Source organism: Panthera uncia (assembly GCF_023721935.1).
Source record: "Panthera uncia isolate 11264 chromosome D3 unlocalized genomic scaffold, Puncia_PCG_1.0 HiC_scaffold_8, whole genome shotgun sequence".
In the NCBI taxonomy this organism is placed as follows: domain Eukaryota; kingdom Metazoa; phylum Chordata; class Mammalia; order Carnivora; family Felidae; genus Panthera; species Panthera uncia.
This window is the reverse complement of record NW_026057586.1, coordinates 35,703,117-35,724,727: the sequence shown is the minus strand read 5'-3', so window position 1 is coordinate 35,724,727 and position 21,611 is coordinate 35,703,117. Positions and strand designations below refer to the sequence as shown.

At 36.3% G+C, this 21,611-nt stretch overlaps 1 protein-coding gene across 2 annotated transcripts in view; it reads left to right on the top strand.

The window, feature by feature from the left end:
- The window catches only part of KIAA1328 (KIAA1328 ortholog), a 343,712-nt gene that overhangs the window by 89,241 nt on the left and 232,860 nt on the right, over positions 1-21,611 (top strand). The window contains exons 1-2 of one of the 2 annotated variants that reach the window (XM_049619517.1): positions 5,552-7,824; positions 8,618-8,786. The exons of the other annotated variant lie outside the window; for it this stretch is intronic. Of the exons in view, the coding sequence (XP_049475474.1) occupies positions 8,697-8,786 (90 nt within the window). The 5' untranslated portion in view covers positions 5,552-7,824; positions 8,618-8,696. Of the gene's footprint in view, positions 1-5,551; positions 7,825-8,617; positions 8,787-21,611 lie in introns of those variants that run through there. 2 annotated transcript variants of the gene reach the window in all.

The following is a 21,611-nucleotide window of genomic DNA, read 5'->3' as shown; positions in this document are numbered from 1 at the left end:
CATGACAGAGATTATTTGGGAGACATTTTACATACTGCCCCAAGAAGTGTCTTGGTAGCTTTGGGTTTGTTATTATACCATTTGTAATGTTTGCATAGTATTGCAGTTTTATTGGTATACTTTACTATATTTAACAGATTGATTGCTGGACATTTAGCTTATTCCCACTTTTATTCTTATACCTTTTATGTGACTTATTTGGGAAGAATATCCTTTTGTCATGTCCCTTCTTCCACCCCATGATGAGATGAACACCTCATCTGATATTTTTGCACTTTTATCTCTTTCTTTTAGTCTGCAATGTTACCTGCTCAAACCATTTGCCCCTATTACAAATTATTTACTTTTTAAGTGTTATTTAGTACAGGTGTTTTGATCACTCTTGGTTTAAAGTGTATGTATATTTGGATGTAGAAGCTTTGTTATAGTGGAAGAAACTATACCAAGCCTTGGAACATAATTCTTAGCCTTGTTTTTTAGGAGAAATAGTGCTGTCTCCATGTCAAGAAGTAATGACGGGGTGCCTGGGTGGCTCAGTCCGTTGGGCATCTGACTTTGGCCCAGGTCGTGATCTCGTGGTTCGTGAATTCGAGCCCCATGTTGGGCTCTGTGCTGACAGCTCGGAGCCTGGAGTCTGCTTTGGATTCTGTGTTTCCCTCTCTCTCTCTCTAACCCTCCCCTGCTCGCACTCTTTCTCTCTCTCAAAAATAAATAATAAACATTAAAATTTTTTTAAATATCTGAAAAAAAAGTAATGACATTTATGACCAAGTTCCTTTTATCTTTCCACTTCTAAGTACCCATGAGTCAGAGAAGAGATTCAAGTGGAAATTACAAAGTATTTTGAACTTAATGAAAATTAAAACCCAACATATTAAAATTACTTGGAAAACATATTAAAATTACTAAAGCAGTACTTAGAAGTTTTTAGGACTGAACACCTACATTAGAAAAGAAGGAAAGTTTCAAGCTAATAACCTCAGCTTTCACCTTGAGAAAGTAGAAAAAGAAAAACAAATGAAATATGAAGTGTTCAGGAAAAGAATATAATAAAGATCAATTAAGTCAATGAAACATAAAACCAAAAAACAATAGAGAAAAATTTACAAAGCCAATCTGGTTCTTTGAAAAGGTAATAAAATTGATAAAACTCTAGGCATACTGATGATCAGGCAAAAAAAGAGAAGACAAATAACCAAATCAGGAATGAGGTCTCATTTCTACAGATTTTATGTTAAAGGAACAATAAGAACAACTTCAGGTATGTAAATATGACAACTTAAATGAAAGAGATAGATTTTTTTGAAAGACGTAGACTACCAAAGCTCACTCTGGAAGAAATAGGTATTTGAGTAGCTATATATGTATTTTTAAACTTGAATTTGTAGTTAAAAGCTGTTATGGAACATCCTAGTAAAAGTCCTATTAATGCAGTAAGACCAAAAAAAAAAAAAAAAAAAAAAAAAGGAATTGAAGGTACATATTGGGAAAGAAAGAATAAAGCTGTCTTTGTTCACAGTTGACACAACTGTCTCTGTAGAAAATCCTAAAGAATAACCAAAACCTCCTGGAACCTAGTAAATAATCCTGTCAAGGTTGCAGAATACAAGGTTAATATACAAAAGTTAGTTGCTTTCCTGTATACTAGGGATGAGAAACTGAATTTGAAATTAAAGACACAATATCATTTACATTCACAGCAACAGAGAGAGAGAGAGAAGAAGGGAGATACAGAACTAGGTATAAGTCTAGCAAAATATGGGTAAGATCTATATGAGGAAAACTACAAAACTCTGGTGAATGAAATCAAAGGATTAAATAAATGGAGAGATAGTCTGTGTTCATGGATATGAAGACTTAATATTTTGAAGTTGTCAGTTCTTCTTAGTTTGATCTGTAGATTTAATGCCATCCCAATCAGAACCCCAGCAAGTTACTTGTTGTTATTGGTAAGCTGATTATAAGGTTTATTTGAAAAGCCAAAGAGCCAGAAGGGCCAACAAAATAATGAACAAGGACAAAGTAGGAGAGATGATGCTACCCAACTTCAAGACTTACAATGAAGTTACAGTAATGAAGACAGTGCAATATTGGCAAAAAGAAAAAATAGATCAGTAAAACTTGATTAGAGAGCCCAGAAATAGACCCACACAAATATAGTGAACTGATCTTTGAGAAAGGAGCAAATATAATTCAATGGAGAAAGGATACTCTTTTCAACAAATGGCACTGGAATAACTGGATAATCCACATGCAATAATCCACATACAAAACAATGAATCTAGACACAGACTTTACACTTTCCTAAAAATTAACTGCAAATGGATCATAGACCTAAATATAAGATGCTAAACTGTAACACTTCTAGAAGAGAGGAGAAAGTCAAGTTAACCTTGGGTTTGGTAGTGATTTTTGAGATAGAACACCAATAGCACAATCCATGAAAGAAAAATTAATAAGTAGGATTTTATTAAAATGGAAAAGTTCTCTATGCAAAACACTTAGGAGAAGGAAGAGCTAGGCCATAGACTGGGAGAAAAATCTTTGCAAAACACATTTTCTGGTAAGGGACTTATATCCAAAATATACAAAGAACTCTTAAAACTCAATAATAAGAAAATTAACAACCCAATTCTTTAAAAATGAGCAAAAGATATGAACAGACACCTCACCAAAGATGGTAATACTGATGGCAAATAAGCATATGGAAAGATGCTCAATATAACATGTTACTAGGGAATTGCAGGTTTAAACAACAATGAGATGCTGCTGTACACATTTTAATGACTAAAATAAAAAACACGGACAATGCCGTATGCTAATGAGGGTGTGGAGCAACAGGAACTCTAATTTTGCTGGTGGAGCGCAAACTGGTGCAGCCACTCTGGAAGACAGTTTGGCAGGTTCTTAAAAAGCTAAACAGTCTTAAAATATGATTCAACAATCCTACTGCTTGCTATTTATCTAAATGCACTGAGAATATATCTGTACAAAAACCTGCGCACAAATTTTTATAACAGCTTTATTCATAATTGCCACAATCTGAAAGCAATGAAGATGTCCTTTAATAGGTGAATGGATGAACAAATTGTCATACATCCATACTGTGGAATATTATTCAGTGATAAAGGAGCTATCAGGCCTTAGAAAGACATTGAGGAACTTTAAATAAATACTGCTAAGTGAGAAGGCAATCTGTAGAGGCTTCGTACTGTCTGAGTCCAAGTACATGAGTTCTGGAAAAGGCAAAACTATAGAGATAGTAAAAAGATTTGTGGTTGCCAGCAGACTTGGAGTGAGGGAAAGAGGAGAAGGTGAATAGGTAGAGCAAAGGGGATTTTTTTAAATCCTTATTTATTTATTTTGAGAGAGAGAGAGAGCAGGGGAAAGGCAGAGAGAGAAGGAGAGAGAGAATTCTAAGCAGGGTCCACACTGTCAGTGCAGAGCCCGATGTGGGACTCGAACTCACACACCATGAGATCCTGACCTGAGCCAAAATCAAGAGATGCATGCTTAGCTGACTGAGCCACTAGGCGCTCTGAGCACATTTTTAGGGCAGTGAAAGAATTCTGTATGATATTGTAATGGTGGGTACTTGATGTTATGCATTTGTCAAATCCCACAGACCTGTACAACACAGAGTGAACCCTAATGTAAACTATCAACCTTAGTGATAATGTTTCAAGATTCACTCATGAATTGTAAAAAACTGTACCACACTAGTGCATGTTATTAACAATAGGGAGAGATGTTGGGGGGCAATGCTATACAGGAGCTCTCTATGCTTTATGCTCAAATTTTCTATAAATGTAAAATTGCTCTAACAAATAAAGTCTGTTAATTAAGGGGGAAACAAAAAACTTTCCTCAAAGAAAATTTCAACCCCAGATGGCTCCATTGGTGAATAATGCCAAGCATTTAAGTAAAAATAATACTGGTCTTCACTGATGGTCCCCAGTGTCACACTGAGTTGGGGCTCCCCAGGACTATCTCCAGGGATAGTGATTAGCTAGAAGGATCCACAGGACTCAGAAATCATTTTACTCATAGCTACATTTTTTTTTTAACAACAAAAGGATATGCAGCAAAATCAACAAAAGAGAAAGAGGTCCTTCCTATAGACAAAGTATGGAAAAAAACAGATATCAGTTTCCAAGAGTCCTCACCCATTGGTGTCCCAGAGGATGCACTTAATTTACCAGCAGTGAATTACAGCAATACGTGTAAATGTTGTCTAACAGAGAAACTTTCTTGAGCCTAATAATTGAGGGTTTTTACTAGGGATCAGTCACATACTGCCTGCATGGCCAACTATAGTTACAAAAAGTAGGTGTTCACCTTGCTTGCACAAAGTATGTAGACAGATAGATTGGTAAGTGCAGTTCACATGTGCAAAACAGTTTTTATTGGTATATTCTAAGATTTCAGTTCCCAAGAGCTAGCTAAGGGCCAGTCAGAAAATCAGGCTCTTCTGGAAATGTGCGAGTTTTAAGTGAATCAGGCCTCCATCTTGCACATAGTCCTACACAAACTGTTTCTGAAAATTGAAAAGGAACAGATAACTCATTACGTGCATATCCTAATAGCAAAACCTGCCAAAGATACTACAAGAAAAATAAATTGCAATCCAGTATCCCTTGTTAATATAGATGCAGTAATTCTCAACAGAATATTTGCAAATCAAATCCAAAAATATAAAAGTCCATCATATATCACGACCAAAATTTTTCTAAAATGCAAGATTGGTTTAACATTCAAAATCAGTTAGTGTAATTCACCATATTAACTGATACAAAAAAAAAAATATGCGATTATCTCAAAAGATGAAAAACAATGACAAAATGTAATATCCCTTCCTTACAACTTTCTCTAGCAACCAGAAATAGAATAGAATTTCATCAACCTGTTTTAGGGCATTTACAAAGTATTTACCCTCATGCTTAAATAGGAAGATTATACTTTTCCACTTAAAATTTGAAGCAAGATTACAAGTTAGAAGTAGAAGTCTAGGGGCACCTGGGTGGCTCAGTTGGTTAAGCATCCAACTCTTGATTTCAGCTCTAGATCATGATCTCATGGTTCATGAGTTCAAGCCCCACATCGGGCTCCATGCTGACAGTGTGGAGCCTGCTTGGGATTCTCTCTCTCTCTCTCTCTCTCTCTCTCTCTCTCTCCTCTCTCTCTCTCTCTCCACCCCACCGCTACTCATGTTCTCTTTCTCTCTCAAAATAAATAAACTTAAAAAAAAAAAAACTTTTAGAAGTATAACTCTAAATCATTTTAGGCTGATTTTAGGCTGATTTAGGATTCTTTATTTTCATACATGTATAGAACTTTAATAGTTCAGTGCAACAAATCCTTTTTTTTTTTTTTTTTTTTTTATGGGACACTTTTATTACCCCTATGGAATTTTTTCTGTTGTTTTGTTGTCATTTATTTTATTTTATTTCTAAATTATAAAATTCCCATCACATAATTCTTAAGTTGTTTAGTTTGATTTAAGAGGAGAGATAGCGCATGATTACTAGCAGTAGGGGATTATAGTGTTTTGAGTAAAAGTGAACCATTGTAACATTATTCTACCTGGTTTCAAAATGTTTAAAACCTTTTTTTTCCTTGTAGGTATTGGTCCCCTGAAGAGGCAGGGACTCAGGACAAGGCTCAGGTAGTTTCTTGGATAAGTTAAATAAGGTTTAGATGTGCTCATTTTGACTTGCATATAGGTCTTTCAGAATATGAATTTGCTTATAAGGCTTAGGTAAAAAGTCACAGTTGTATGTATATTATTGACAGAAACCAAAGAATAATGTTAATTGATAATCTCTATTGTTTATTATATAACACATATTTTGCAAACTGTTTTTGAGTGCCAGCTTTATACTAGGCACTGGCTTACACACTGTATGGGGGAACAAACCAAATATTTATGATGCGGAATGATAAGTGTATGATAGAGATATTTGTAGGGTAAGAGTTCAGAGCACAGAGGAGAGGTTAACCAAGGATCAAGGAAGACTTCTCAGAGGAAGTGACTTTAGCTCTGAATCATAAACCACAGAAGAATTAATCAAGTACTGAAGGCAAATAAGGGAGTGCCAGACAAAAGGGAAAGCATATGAAAAAGCATCAAGATATAAAACATTGTTCAGAGAACAGTCTAGGTAGATACTTCCAGGTAGCACCTCATGCACAATGGCTGTCCTAATAAGTAATAAATTTCTTATTACAAAATTGTGACTTCCTCTTTGTGAATCAGTGGCTTGGACAACATTTAATAGATAATAGACCCTCGGTAAATATTTCTTGAAAGAATGACCACAATATGATAAATGGTAACTTTTTTTTTCCTTATGTATAAGCTGTTGTAGGAGTTGATGGGGGCAAAGAAGACTTTATATAAAATAGTCATGAGTTGAGACTTGAAAGATGAATAGAAAATTCATTTACGTGACCCTTTTGTGCCCACCTCATATTAAACAATAGCTTTATCATAAATTAGTCAAATCAGGGAGAGGAGATAACTCTTTCTTATAGAAGAATTTAAAGTAATAAATGTAGATACGCATGCCAGTGAGTAAAGGGTAAAGAAAGGAACATTCTAGACAGGGGGACATATTTCAAGATGCAGAGAGCATAGAGCTGCATTGTTTAATATGGTAGCCACTAGCGACTACATGTGACATTTTAAATTTAAATTTAAATTAATTAGAATTGAATAAAATAAAAACTTTAGTACCTTAGTCACATTTGCCAACTTTTAAGTTCCCAATTACCCACCTATGACTGGTATTGTATAGAATGGGCATAGAACATTTACATCATCACAGAAAGTTCTGTTGGACAACACTGTCATAATGTGTTTAGGAAACTTCAGGAATCTGATTTACTGCGAGTGTAGGTTGCAGTGTTGACATGGAAGTTGCAAAGGCCAGGTGGAAGGAAATGATGCTGCAAGAGTAAGCTTAGTTCAAATCATGGCAAAGAGGTTGGACTCACCCTGTGAGATTTGAGCCGGCTGCGGTTGGGGGGTGGGGGTAAGGAGTGTTTAGTTTTGATTGTTGAAGATAGGGGCTGATGAATTGATCTGATTAGTGTTTTTAAAGAATCTTTGTAGCAGCAAGACAAAAAGTGGATTGAAAGGGTGAAATTAGTGTTCAGAAGCTTATTGTATAGTAGATCAGCAGTCCAGATGAGAAAGATGCTGAAGACTGAGCTAAATCAGAGGTCATGAGGATAGAATGAAGGCAGACTTGAAAGCTATTTAGAGATAGGACTGAGGATTTGTTGTGGGAGCGAACAGCATCTAGATGGCTGTCATTTCTGGGTTGGTCATTTAAGTAGATGGTATAGGACATAAATGGGGAAACGCGGGTTTTAAAAAGAGAAAAGGATTGTGACTGGTTTTGGCTACATTCGCTTTGGAGATAGGCTCAATTTAATAGAGTCTGGAGGTGAGAATAAAATTCAGGACCAAATATGTGTTTCTGGGAATTGCCGGAGTATAATTGGTTTGTGAAGCTTAAAGTTTGGATGACATTGCCCAGGAAAAATGTGTAACACAGAAAGAGAAAAGCTACAGACAGACCCTAACATTTATTAAGTGTAGAAAGATAGGGCCTTAGAAGGAGGAGGAGGAGAAAGAATAGCTAGGAAAAAAAGAATAGTATTAATAAAGAATTGTGCCAAAAGAGCTGAAGGAAGATAGTACTTCAAGGAAGTCACGGATCCGGAGAAGTCATATAAGAGGATCATAAAGTACATATTGGATTTGTGGAACAGAAGTCATTGGGAACCTTTAGGAACTGCGATTTGCTGAACTACCAGGTGAATTCAGACCTTCATTTGTGTTGAATCTGTAAAGGGTCCTCGGGAGTGCCAGAACTGATATGGCCTTCAGTCATGTCAGTGACCCTTACTTATTTGTAAAATGATAACACACCATGGTGTTTTTATTATTATAAAAGTCAAGTGAGAGAATAAGAGAAAAATATTTTTTAAAATCTAAAGTTTTTCTTCAAGTTTAGAGACTTATGGTTACTTTTAAGTGAAATCTATAAGCAAACAGGAGAGAGGATTTTAAAGACAAAAGACATAAAGACATATCTTGGTAGAATATTGGGATTACAGAGGACACATTACAGTTGTATGAACAGTGGAGGTATGAGCCAAGAAAGAGGAGGAGCTGGGCCAGATGAGGGAAAGAAATAGAATACTGTGTTTTATAGGCCGTGGGTTACATACCTTCTTCCTGCGTAGATCTAGAATACATTAAATAAGTTTGGGGCCTTTTTTGTACTGCACAAATGGATCTCTGTTCCTTAGATGTGTTCAAACTAATTAATGAGGTGAGCTCCCTGCTCAAGGGGTTCAGTTTCATGGGAGCTGATTGGATGGGGGACAGATTATCTGGGAAATGAGAAATTATTTATAGCCTAACCAAGAATAATTGGAAAGTCTTTTAACATATCTGGTTATCATGTCTTCCATGGCCCCTAGAGATGTTATTTCTAATAGCAGATGACAGTACCAGGCATCTTTGTGTTACTAATAGGAAAGGAGAACATTAATTTCACTCATTTTGTTTTCTTCCTTCCATACCACTCACCTTCTACCTCAGAGGGAGGTAGGAGGAGAGGGATGGAGAGAGAGACAGACAGAGACAGAGACAGAGACAGAGAGAGACACTTTGGTTGAACATGCGAAGACCAAGTCCTGTTCTACGTTCCTCCATTCACAGTATACCTTGGATGAACTTTGCTTCTTTTCCTAAGGTTACTTTTATGCAGGTACGTTGGGCAAAATTGTTTACTTAGCTGAGATGCTTTAAATTTGTTTCTTTTCAGTCAAGTGGGGCTGAAGAGTGGGCTAGGGACTTGTTTATTGTCTTTGAGAGAGTGAAATCTCAGCAACAAACATTTACGTGACCCTTTTGCATCCACCTAATATTAAACAACAGCGTCAACATAAATTAGTTAAATCAGGGAGAAGAGACAACTCTTTCTTATGGAAGAAATTCAAGTAATAAACATACATATTTATCCTTTCAGAAGATGGAGTTTCACTCTCAATCTCCACTCCTGAGAGTGGGCCATATTTAGTTATTTACACTGAAAGAATAGCATGTGGAGAGGGAAAGATAATGACTTTACAGCAGAGAAACCTGGTACACGCCACCTTCACCGAGTGATCAGGCTTCGTGTCAGCGGTGTCTTGTGGCTGTCACGTGCCCCTGCTGTGAGGAGATGACAGTGGCACCTCCGTGGTGTTCTCTTCAAAAATCCACAGCCCGCTCTAGGCCTGAGAAAAACACCAGGCAAGCTTAAATGGAGAAGGATGCTACAAAAATACTGGACGGTATTCCTCTAAATTATCAAGGTCATGAATAACAAGGAAAGACTGAGAAAGCGTCACAGGCCAGAGGACACTGACAGAGTAACTGAATGCGCTGCCACCTGGACTGTGAAACAGAAAAGGGACCGTAATGGAAAATTCGTGAAATCTGAACCAAGTCTGGACTGGGGTTAATAGCAGCGTAACGGCGTTGGTGTCCTGGGTGTGACAAATGTACCATGGGAATGTCAAGTATTAACAATAGGGAAAGCTGGATGAGAGGTCTGTGGGAGCTCTCTGTAGTAGCTTTGCAACTTCTCTGTAAATCTGAAGTTATTCTAAAATAAAACACTTATTAAAAATAAATTAATTAATCATAACACTGTGACAAAACTGTAGCCTGGAGACTGCCTGCTGTGAGCAGAGACCATTTAGAAGTAGTAATAACTTTTTCTGTAATGTGATTATGTTCACTGTGCTTTAAGGAGAGAAAGGAGAGAAGTGGTTCTCAGTGGGAGTGCCCTCGTAAGAACAATAGGTGTAATTCAGCACAAAAATATATTCACCTGATACAGTTAGATTTTTTGTTGCTTAGAAATATTTATCTAATTCAGAAAGAGTTGTAAAAACGACATACCATGCACTGCCAACCCAGTAGTGCCAGAGGAAGTTTCTGTTCTTACAGTGGTGTTGCTTTCTCTTTTAGGAGCACAGATGGGGCAGGCCGAGTATGGTGATGGAGGTGGCGTGTTAATTATTGTTGTTTGTGGTACCCTAGTGCGATGGAAATAAAAGTCTTGACCAAAACAGAAGGGCGTAGGGATTAAGAGTAGGGACCATGGTGCCACACTCCTGGTTTGAACCCTGGTCCCACAGATTCTAACTGTGTGATCCTGAGCAATATACTCAACCTCTTTGTGTCTCAGCTTCTTCATCTGTAAAATAAAATGTTAATAGTACTTCATAAGGTTTTTGTGATACTTAGGAACAGTGCCTCACATGTAACAAGTGCTCAGTAAGTGTTAGTTATACCTGTTTTTATTATTTGTAATTATCAGGTGACAAATGTGAAATTGTTGCTATTGTAATATGCTTTTGTTTCAGTACTTTAAAAAATGTTTTTGCTTTTTTTCCTGCTGTCTTTAAGATTTTCTCTTTGGCTTTCGCTTTCAGCAGTTTGACTATGATAAGTCTAGGAGTGTGTGTGTGTGTGTGTGTGTGTGTGTGTGTGTGTATCCTGCTTGGAGTTCTTTGAGCTTCTTTGCCCATGGTTTGCTGTGTTTCATTAATTTTGCAAAATTCTTACTTGTTTTCTCTTCGGATATTCCTTCCATCTCCCTTCTCTCTCTTAATCTCTCTCTGGGATTCTGATCATACATGTTTGATGTGGCTCTACAGATAGGGGATGCTTTGTTCTTTTTATCTTCTTTGTGTTTCATTTCAGATAATTTCTGCTGCCTTATTTTCAAGTTGCTTGTTTCCTGTGCTGGATCCAGTCTGTTGGTAAGGTCATCAAAAGGGATCCTTTATTTCTTACTTAGACACTGTGTGTTAAAGAACAGTAGAGACTGCAATAAATAGTATTTACATCGGACTTGGGCACCTCTCTCCTCTGTCAGGCAGGCAACTAGTGTGCACTTTGAGTCATTCCCACCAGTAGTTGAATTGGATGTGGATTTTATTTTTACTGTAGTTCTCCTTGCTGCACCACACTCTTCAGTGTCTCCAGTGGTGGCCTTCTGCTACCTTGTACTTGGTGTGGATTCTGGGGTACTGGCAGGCTTTTCCTAGTGTTCCTAGTCCCTGGGAATGTTTCCTGACCTTCTTTCTTGTAGAAGCTTCTAGCTTTTGCTTTCCATGAGAGAAGGATCCAAGAAGTGAGCAGTTTGCACCACTAATGGGATTCTCTTAGGTCTCTAGCTCTGTTATTATTTCTTATAAGCCTTCTTATAAGTGAGTTAGTGCCTACTCTTCTTGTCTCTGATGTTCCCAGAAATGTGTAAACTATCACACTAGCCCACACGCAGCCTTTAATAACTTGCTACAATTGTTAGGTGTTTTCTTCTTCTCTGCCTTTTATGATGACCACTGCTTCCTCTGGGCTCTCTGTCTCTGTATCCTGTGTATTCTGTGTGTATCCTCTGTATCCTGTGTCTCCTTAGAGAGGTTTGTTACCTCTTAGAATTCAGTTCACCTGATTGTCTTGTGACCTAAACTTTTATGGGCCCACAAAAGCTATATCCTAGAGATTGTCTGGCTCTTTCTCATTGTTAGTGTGGGAGCGACATTCTCTAGAGACTTTCTACATTCTAGGCAGGGTGGATCTCCCTTCTAACCGTGATGTATCTTTTACACATGAGTTAAATAGTTCTAAGAAGAAATAATTCACCTGTAGAACTGCCTTTTCTCATTGTGAATCTAATAGTATTAGTTTAAATATAATTTAAAGTAGGGGTGCCTGGGTGGCTCAGTCGGTTAAGCTTCTGACTTCAGCTCAGATCATGATCTCACAGTTTGTGAGTTCGAGCCCCACATCAGGCTCTGTGCTGACAGCTCAGAGCCTGGAGCCTGCTTCAGATTCTGTGCCTCCCTCTCTCTCTGCCCCTCCCCCACTCACACTCTGTCTGTCTGTCTCTCTCTCACAAATAAATAAACATTAAAAAAATTAAAGTAGTGGTAGTTTTAAAAACCATTTAAACTAGTAGTTTTAAAAATAATTTAAAAAATAAAAGCAGCAATGCTGAAATGAGTGGAACATATTCTTTAATAGGCATTTTGCATACCACAGAGAGATGGTATAAAGGGTGCTGTGTGATGTAGTTAGTTGTGCATCAAGATGCTTTGATTCTGTAGTGTTAGAAAAATGGGTCTCCTGCCGTGCTCGGCACTTAGTTGTAGAATCCACTTTCTAGTTAGTGTTCTACTTTTGGATGAAATCAGATCAAAGCAATGGTGACTCATTTTTGCCTTAATTCTTTTTCTACTTTAAATACAAGATGAATAAAGAGTATGCTATTCAAAATTAATCAGAATATTATGGTGTAGCTTAGATGCTATAACAATTCCACATAATTCCATAGCAACCCACAATAATTGTGAGTGTTAAAGTTAAAAAAAAAAAAAAAAGAAAAAAGAAAAATGTCCCAGGACAGTGCCCTACACTTTGCCATAGTTACCAGGCTCTGCTGCATAATAATGTCTTTATGTTTATGCCATCTAGTATATTTCTCCATTGGTAGCATTTATCCCCCAAGTTAGGGCTATCATGGAGGTTGGTACCATGGATTTCTCTTCCTTTGACCCAACATTTGAAAAAACAAATGGGCAAAATCTCCAAACAATAAAGAAGTCTTCAAGGAGGAGTTGTATTTACGAAGATAGTTCAAGGCATCCTGACCTTTGTCTTTGCGAGTGGTGAGGATTTCTCATTCTAGTTGCCTCACTCTTGAGATAACTCTGCCCAAGCACATATTTGAAGATTTGTTTTTTTCTGACTTTTAGAATTGTGAAATATTAATTTATTTTCCAGCTTTTATTTTAATCCAGAAACAAAGTAGTCAGTAATTTGCTATTTTGTGATGTTTTTGCTGTTCTTTGCTCTAGGGAATATATGCTACAGTGTAAATTTTTGAGGATTACCAAAATAGTCTAGCTATTTTATTTTCTTAAATGTTAGTTTTGTTTTAACATTTAACATTTTATTTATACTTGTTATATATTCTCCATAAGAATGTTTTTTGCTCCATAGAATTTCACCTTGCATATTATGTTACACAGAAAGTGTGATGTATAATTTAACAAAATCAGTTATAAAAGATTTAAGCCATGTGCACTTAAATGTAATAGCCTATTTTCCTACATTCTATCTGTGATTCAACCTCCTCTGTCAGTTTATTTTACATCTTCAATGGAGCATAGAGGAAAAAATATATAATATGAACAAAAGAAGTAAGTTTTTATTGAAAGTAAGCATATGATGATATTTTTATTGTATTTATGACACAGACCACCTCAGTGACCATGAACATTTGCAATGATCAATCCTTTGATTTGCATTGGAAGTTTGATATTTTATTTAAGTATTTCTGTAACTGGCATTTACTATAATTACCTAAAGCTCTGAAAGAGAAACAAAATTCAGCAGCACATATGGGAACAGCAAATTTGCACTGAGGTAAGAAACAAAGAAACACAATTGAGGTTCTCCATATTTATGTGCTTTTTGCTTCTAGAATTAGATGAAACCTCGCTATGAGATTGGAGTTTCAAATTCCAAATATTTTCTTTCATTCCATAGGTGCCTTTTTATTTTGTTGATTATTTCTTTTGCTGTGCAGAAGCTTTTTAGTTTGATGTAATCCCACTTGTTTATTTTTTGCTTTTATTACCGTTGCTTTTGATGTTCAATCCAAAACATTATCACCAAGACTGGCTGTCAAGTTGCTCACCCCCTGTATTTTCTTGTAAGAGTTTTAGGGTCTTAGGTCTTATATTCAAGTCTTTAATCCATTTTGAGTTGACTTTTGTGTAAGGTATAAGGTGGTGGTTCAGTTTCTTTCTTTTGCATGTGGCTATGCAGCTTCCCATCACCATTTATTGAAAAGGCTATCCTTTCCCCATTGTATATCCTTATATCCTTGGCTCCTTTGTCATAAATTAATCAACCATATGTGTGTGGGTTTATTTCTGGGCTCTCTATTCTGTTTCATAGATCTATGTGTCTGTTTGTATGCCAATTCCATACCGTTTTGATTACTATAGCTTTGTAACACAGTTTGAAATCAGGGAATATGCTGCCTCCAGCTTTGTTCTTTTTCAAGATTGTTTTGGCTGTTAAGGGTATTTTCACAATATCTTTCCATTTATTTGTGTTCTCTTCAATTTCTTTCATCACTGTCTTACAGTTTTCAGTGTACATATTTTTCACCTTGGTTATATTTATTTCTAAATATTTAAATATTTTATTTTTGATGCTACAGAAATGAGACTGTTTTACTTATCTTTCTGATAGTTTCTTGTTGGTGTTTAGAAGTGCAACTGATTTTTATATATGACTTTTTTATTCTTCAACTTTACTGAATTTGTTTATTCAGACAGTGTTTTAGTGGAATTTATAGGCATATATATAACTACGTGTATATAGCTATGTATATAGTTATATATAGTTATATATGTTATCTGCAAATAGAGACAGTTTACTTCTTCCTTTCTTATTTAGATGCCTTTTATTTCTTTTTCTTGCTTAATTGACCTGGATAGCACTTCCAGTGGAGAATTGTTTCTTTGTTTAAAAGTCAATGATAGTAACAAGGATGAAGCTTAGAGAGGAAAATTATATGTCATTGCAATATGATAAAATAAGCTGTGTAATAATATGAGCTTTTATTTAAAAATTAGTCGAGGTTAGTTTTCAAAGAGCTAATCTCCCTTAAAACCAGTCGCAGTGCTCTTAGAGACCACTTTCTTGCTGAAGGTCAAGTGATTCTCACTCATCATCGTTTAAATCTATTTTTCATAAAACCCCAGGAAAGGTACAGCCATAGTCTTTCTAGCTCTCAGCTAGGCTATAACAGAGGTTGCAAAGTACAGCCTACAAATCCAGTATACTGCCTACTTTTGTAAATAGAGTTTTACTGGAACAAAGTCATGCTTGTTTGGTTATATATTGTCTATGGCTACTTTTGCATTGCAGTGACAGAGTTTGCAGGAGACTATATGACCCAGAAGACTGAAACAGTATCTGGCACTTTAGAGGAAGAAGTTTGGCAAAGTTTGGGCGGAAATCATCTACCCAAAATAAGATCTCTAGATCAAAACAGGTCTCCCTTTTATGTCCTCATCTCTATTTTTGTGCTTTTATCACCCAACACAGTTGTTGATTTTGTTTTTCCTGTCTTGCTGATTCTGATCTTGAATACTTGTGTTCAGAATTTCAACATTTCACTTCAAGATTTTGTATTTTTAGCTTTCTGAGTAAAGGAAAAGTAGTGAAGTAAGAAATTTATTTTTGCATTTTTGTTTCTAATCTTTTCGGTCAGTCTTTTTACCTGAGGATACGTATTTTCTTCCTCGTTGTTATTTTCATTTACTCTACACTTTTCTTCCCTTTTTTCCTTTCCCCATTTACCCAGACCTGAAGTAATTTAATAAAACAGCAAATCTGGAGCTCTTTTGGTAAGGCTTTTCAGTTTATACCTTAAGGAAAAGGGTGTTTTCCTCTTTCATGAAAAGCTGCCCAGATAATGCCATCTTGGCCATCCCAGATAGCATATGGCCATCTCATACCTGATGGTATCTGGAACCATGTAGTTCATGAGTGGGGATTTGGGGCTTGGTTTAGGTTGGGTTAGGTTGCTCTTAGACTTTGTTTCATTGCTTTTGTTGTTATTGTTGTATATGGGATTTTTTGGGGGGAGCGCTCATCCTTTCTAAGGATTCTGCAGCATACACAGAACCACTTGTAAGAAACAGACCAAAGAGATAGGAAAACTTAGAACTAGTAGATGCATAAGTCCTGGAGATAATGAACAGTGAATATAGACAACAGCATGATATTATAATCACCAAACTTGCTAAGAGACTAGATCTTAATTATTCCCCCCACAAATTAGTAATGATAATTATGTGATGTGATAGAGGTGCAGTATATGAATGTATCAAGTTAACATGCTGTACACCTTAAACTGACAGAGCATAAGATGTCAAATATATTTCAATAAAAAAATTTACACAAGGTTATACATCAAACATATTTTAATTATATAAAGCACACCCACAAAAAAGAGAGTGCAGGGTGTATCCCTCAGCACCTGTGCAGCTCCCTGTCCTAATAGAGCAGCCAGGCTAGTCTGTTAAGTATATGCTCTGTGTGTGCATGTTAAGAGATCAGGGAAGATAGCTTGAGAGAATAAGGGTCATGTTACTAGAGAATTTCTGGGTGTTTGACATTTAAAAGTTTACGACAATATGCATGTTCTAATGAGGTGTATCGTCCCGTCATACCAAATCTTATAAAGCTGTCATCATTAAACCTTTTTTTCTATAATTTTTAATTCATTGTAACCAGGACACTCAGGTGTTATGTCCAATTGAAGAAGAAAATACCAACTCTCTCTAGTTTTTAAAAATGTTTCTTGAATTAATGAAATACGTCCTAGGCATGTAACATAAACATGAATTGCTAAGGTTTCTGTTGCACAGATGTCTGCTGTTTTGCATCTATATGTGAAAAAACATGTTTTAAATTTTATATATACTTATATATGAAATTTTGCCTTTTGAGGAATTAATATTTAGTCATATTTAATCAGTTTTATCCCACATACCTCTTGTGATCCATTTTATCCATCCTTATTTATTGTGATCCAAACAGATTGTGTTCTAACAAGGTTAGAAAAACTAACAAAATAGCAGCAAATATTAAAAAAAAAAATTCTGATTAATTTGCTATAAAAGAGCCATGACTTTGGTGGCAGGAAAGCTATTTTTCTTAACTCTGTAGAAGTGCAAGATGGGCAGAAATGGAGCCTAGAACTTCCTTGCAGTAGTTTAGATCAGTGGTTCTCAGACTTTAATATGTACATTCGTCACCCGGGCAGCTTAATAAAGTGTAGACCCTGATATCCATATCTGGAAAGGGACCCAGGATTTTGCAATACTTGTAAGGTCCCAGGTGATACTGATGCTGGTGTCCATGGACCACACTATTAGACTTCCTGCCTAACAGCAAGTTTTTCTCTCTATACAGCAGGTTGATAATGTGGAAAAGTGAAACCCAGTGTAGACCAACTGCAGCTGTTGAGATATACTCTGATAAGGAAGGGATGCACTTGCTGAAACTTGCTGTGATTGTAAAATATTAGTCGTAAGCAAGAGTGTTAACTAAGTGAAGGATTGTGAATTCCTGAAGGTTTTATCCTGGCTTCCCCTTATCTAAACACAGTGCTGGTATGGAAAACCTGTAAGAAGACTGCATTTATCTTGATGACAGCATCTCTCTGGGATGTTTGTGTTCCCTTGAACCCTGGGCTCCTTAATGGATTGCTTATTTTTCTTATGTAACTTTTTGGCTTATTCAAGTTTTGAATGACATGAATGCAAAACAAGGTGTTTTTTTGAGTCACTTGGACCTTTGCTCACTTCAGACTTCTGGGAAGAATTTGGTTGTCAGATCAGAGCAGGGGCACAAATTATTTGGTATGATTAATAGCTTGAATGGGAAAGGTAGCTATATACATATATATATATATATATATATATATATATATGTATATGTATATATATATATATACACACACATATATATATACACACACACACACATATATATGTATATATATATATGTATTTTTTCCCTCCTGAATTTTTATAAAGGTCTATAACTGAGGGTGGAGCCGTTCTAAAAACAGAGTAATATTCTCATGGAAGTAGATACATAAAACATACTTTTAAGTTACAAAATTACATAATTATTTATAATTACTCTTGCCTTATACACAAATATAGTAGAGAATTTTAGGTTTTACTATTTATTATACAGTTAGTTCTGCTGTAGCAGTCCTATGCATTCTTAAAAGTCATTACACTATGCAAAATCATTCCCCAAAAAACCCCACAGGACTTATGGGAAAAATGACTGTACACTCAAAAACTTCATCAATGAAACATTTTTATAAAAATGGAACCAATAAAAATGATAGCACAGTTTTATATATATTAAGAAATTAAGATATGCATAAATACTACAATACAGTACTTTACCTTGAAAATACCTGCAATATGCTTGTATAAGTAGACATGGAAAGGGTAGCAGCTTGTGAGTTACTATTAAATATAGGAGAAGGGTTGAGGAGATTGGATGGAAAGTTGTAACACTAACTGCAGGGGGGTGTGGCCCCTAGCACCACCTAGCTAGTAGATGTCTGACGTGTGTGGCCTTTGGGTGTGTTTTGTGTATTCATACTGGGCTGGGGTCAGCTGGGTGCTGTTTTTTGCCTGTATTTAGTGTTTCTCATGGGTAATATTCACCTTGTGCTCAGATTATTTCCAATATATCAAATGCACTTAAAATTTTATATGTTTTCAAAACAAATGTTATAGCAGAACTGACCATATGTGAAATTTCCCACTTGGAGAAATGAAACTTTTTATTTTATTGCAATTCAGTTGCACAGGCACCAGGGGGAGTAGTAGGTTCATGTTTCGCAATAGCACTGACCAGTGCTTTTCTTAGTGTTGCAGCTGCACATATGGTAGATTATTATCATTTTATGGTTACGGTTATAAGCAATTTGGTAGAAAACGACAGCTAAATTATGCAGTGTTACTTTTATTTGTTTTAATTTTGTAATCTAAATATATTTTTTTTAATGAGAAAACAAAAGGCAAAATAATTTTTAGGAGTAAGTAACTCTCCAGTGGCTTAGTCTTGTGCCACCCAGTGGAGCTTGCATTTCATTTCTAATCGATCTCTTGTGTACGATAGACATCGGAACATATAGCTGAGGGGTTATGTCTGTATTCTGGGGAATGAATGTTTTCAGCTACATCATCGTGACTCCTACTACTTATTAAAAGGGAGATTTCACTGGCATTTTGATTGATAAATCTGTGCATTTTTAAATCCTCTACCATTTCCTAGAAATATAACATTCCCAAATTTTATTCCAGGAGGCATCCCTAGAAATGCTGCCAAAACCAATTTACTTCCCTAAGTCCTGTCAGGATTTGGTGCAGTGCTGCACAGACTGCTCACTGGGTACAGGCATCATGGCCCATTGGCATCTTTACATAAAGCCCTTTTTTGAGTTGAAGGAACTAATAACATTTCAGGGAAAAGATGTGCAGAGTGCCTGCCTTGTTTGTTTGGAACTTGTATATTCAAAGAGAGTGTCAGGTCATTGGTACCTAACACATCTATGAAAGTTACTGTGATTCAACTCTGAATACATATCTATTATAAAAGAACAGATTTTCCTTGAGTAAAGGGACTAAATTTTTTTTTGCAATATTTAGTTACATAGCTATTTTCGTTATTAAACCTTCCTTAGATATTTTCCTTGACTTGCTCAGCATTAATACCTGTTGATACCTGTATGGTGATCTGTATATCTTCAAACACAGTCTGTTATTTCTATATGATCTATATATTTCAGAGCCATTACCTGAACTAGGTGAAAGATATTTATAAATTGCTTGATCTTTGAAAATATTAATCCAGTAAAGTAATGTAGTGCTTATAATCTTTATTCTGTTAGTATAAATAGTTCATGTCAGTGATTTTACTAGTGTGGGGAGCTATTTAGCATTTTTCATTGCTTTTAAGTTTTATTTAAACAATTATACAAATGATACAGATGGAACTAGAAAAAAATTTGGTTGGGCATTAGAAAATTAAACCCTACTGTAATCTTTTTGATGCCACTTGGAAAAAGAGAAGAAATTTTATTTTGATGAATAACAAGTCCTTAATATATTCAATGTGATTACTTTTTTTATAGTATATAGGTAACCCTAACTTAATTCTTTTGTATTATACCATATGTCATTCTGGATTCACTTCAGAGGGTAATCAAGTCAGGAACTAATCATGCAATATTCTCTAGCAAAGTAAATTTTGTTTTCCTTCAAATGAAGCTGATGTGTATTAGCACTTTCTTCATAATAAAGTGACATCATTCAACAATATGATGATGCTCTAAACAGTAATAGGATGTTAAAACTATTTGGAACAGTAACTTTTGTTATTTAAGTGTAAAAATCCAACAGTTATGATTTGAAAATACTGAGAACAACTTGGGAAACTGGAGTTTTAACAATTGTCATATTGACATTTTATATGCTGCATAAATGCCAAATATGTATATGTACTCTTCCGGGTAATGATCATGTTTGTTCCGGGACTGCTGTAGAACCTCACATTACACTGCTTTTCTTGAATATAAGGTCATGGGAAGAGGAAGAGAAAACAGTAAGTTCTAGGACATTATCTTAGGGAATATCTGCATTTAATGCTGGGTAAAGGAAGGGGAAAGTCAGTAAAAGAGATTAAAAAAGGAGCAATTGGGGCGCCTGGGTGGCTCAATCGGTTGGGCATCCGACTTCGGCCTAGGTCATGATCTCATGGCTGGTGAGTTCAAGCCCTGCATCGGGCTCTGTGCTGACAGCTCGGAGCCTCGAGCCTGCTTCTGTTTCTGTGTCTCCCTTTTTCTCTGCCCCTCCCCTGCTCATGCTCACTGTCTCTGTCTCTATCTGTCTTTCAAAAATAAATAAACATTAAAAAAATTTTTTTAAAACTGTTGAGAAAAAAAAAGAAAAAATAAATAAAAAGGAGCAGTCAGTAAGAAGGTAGAATGAGCCAGTAACTCTAAAACCAGGAGAGGAAATCCTTCGAAGAGGGAGAAAATGGGCAGCAAAGAGGAGGAAGCCCCAAATCAGGTTGTAATATTTAGTACTTAATAAAATTAGAGGATATTTGTCATGAATACAGTGAAAACTGTGACAGGACAGGAAAACATATCGTATTGTGTAGAGAGGTCATCCTAAAGGTGCGATGACGAGAGAATTGGAAAGCAGGGGTTTAGACTGTCCAGGAGCCAAAGCATTGGTCCCCTGGCTCAAGCCTCTTTTATTTTTGCAAATTGTCTGATAACAGCAGGCACATACAACATAGTATTTGGCATCTTGACGGGCTGTGCACCTGCAGTGTATTCCATACTGGGTCATGAGTACATCTGGCACCAGCTAAAACATTTTTATCCCCAGGCCTGGCGCCCGTATGATGTCCTTTTGGAGAGAAAGAGCAGTCCTGGCGGCCTTCTGTCCTCGGAATGAAACTGATTTCAGTTTCTTGCTGCTCTGTCCCTTTCCTTCAGGACATTCTTATGGTGCCTCCAGCATCTTGTCCTCCAACAGTATTGGGCCAAAAATCAAATTGGAAATGAAGAGGCACCTGGGTGGCCCAATCGGTTAAGCATCTGACTCTTGCTTTCGGTTCAGGTCATGATCCCCGGGTTGTGGGATCAAGCCCTTTGTTGGGCTCTGCACTGAGCATGGAGTCTGCTTAAGATATTCTCTCTCTCTTTCTCTGCCCCCACCCACTTGCTTGCACACACTCTCTCTCTAAAAAAAAAAAAAAAAAAAAAAATTGGAAATGTTAGAAGTTGAGACAAAAAGTATAAATATTTTAGAGTGTTGATAATGATGGGGAAGAGAGAGAAATGTTGGCAGCTTAAGAAGAAAATACTATTTGAAGTGGGCTTTTCTTTTTCTTTCTTTCTTTC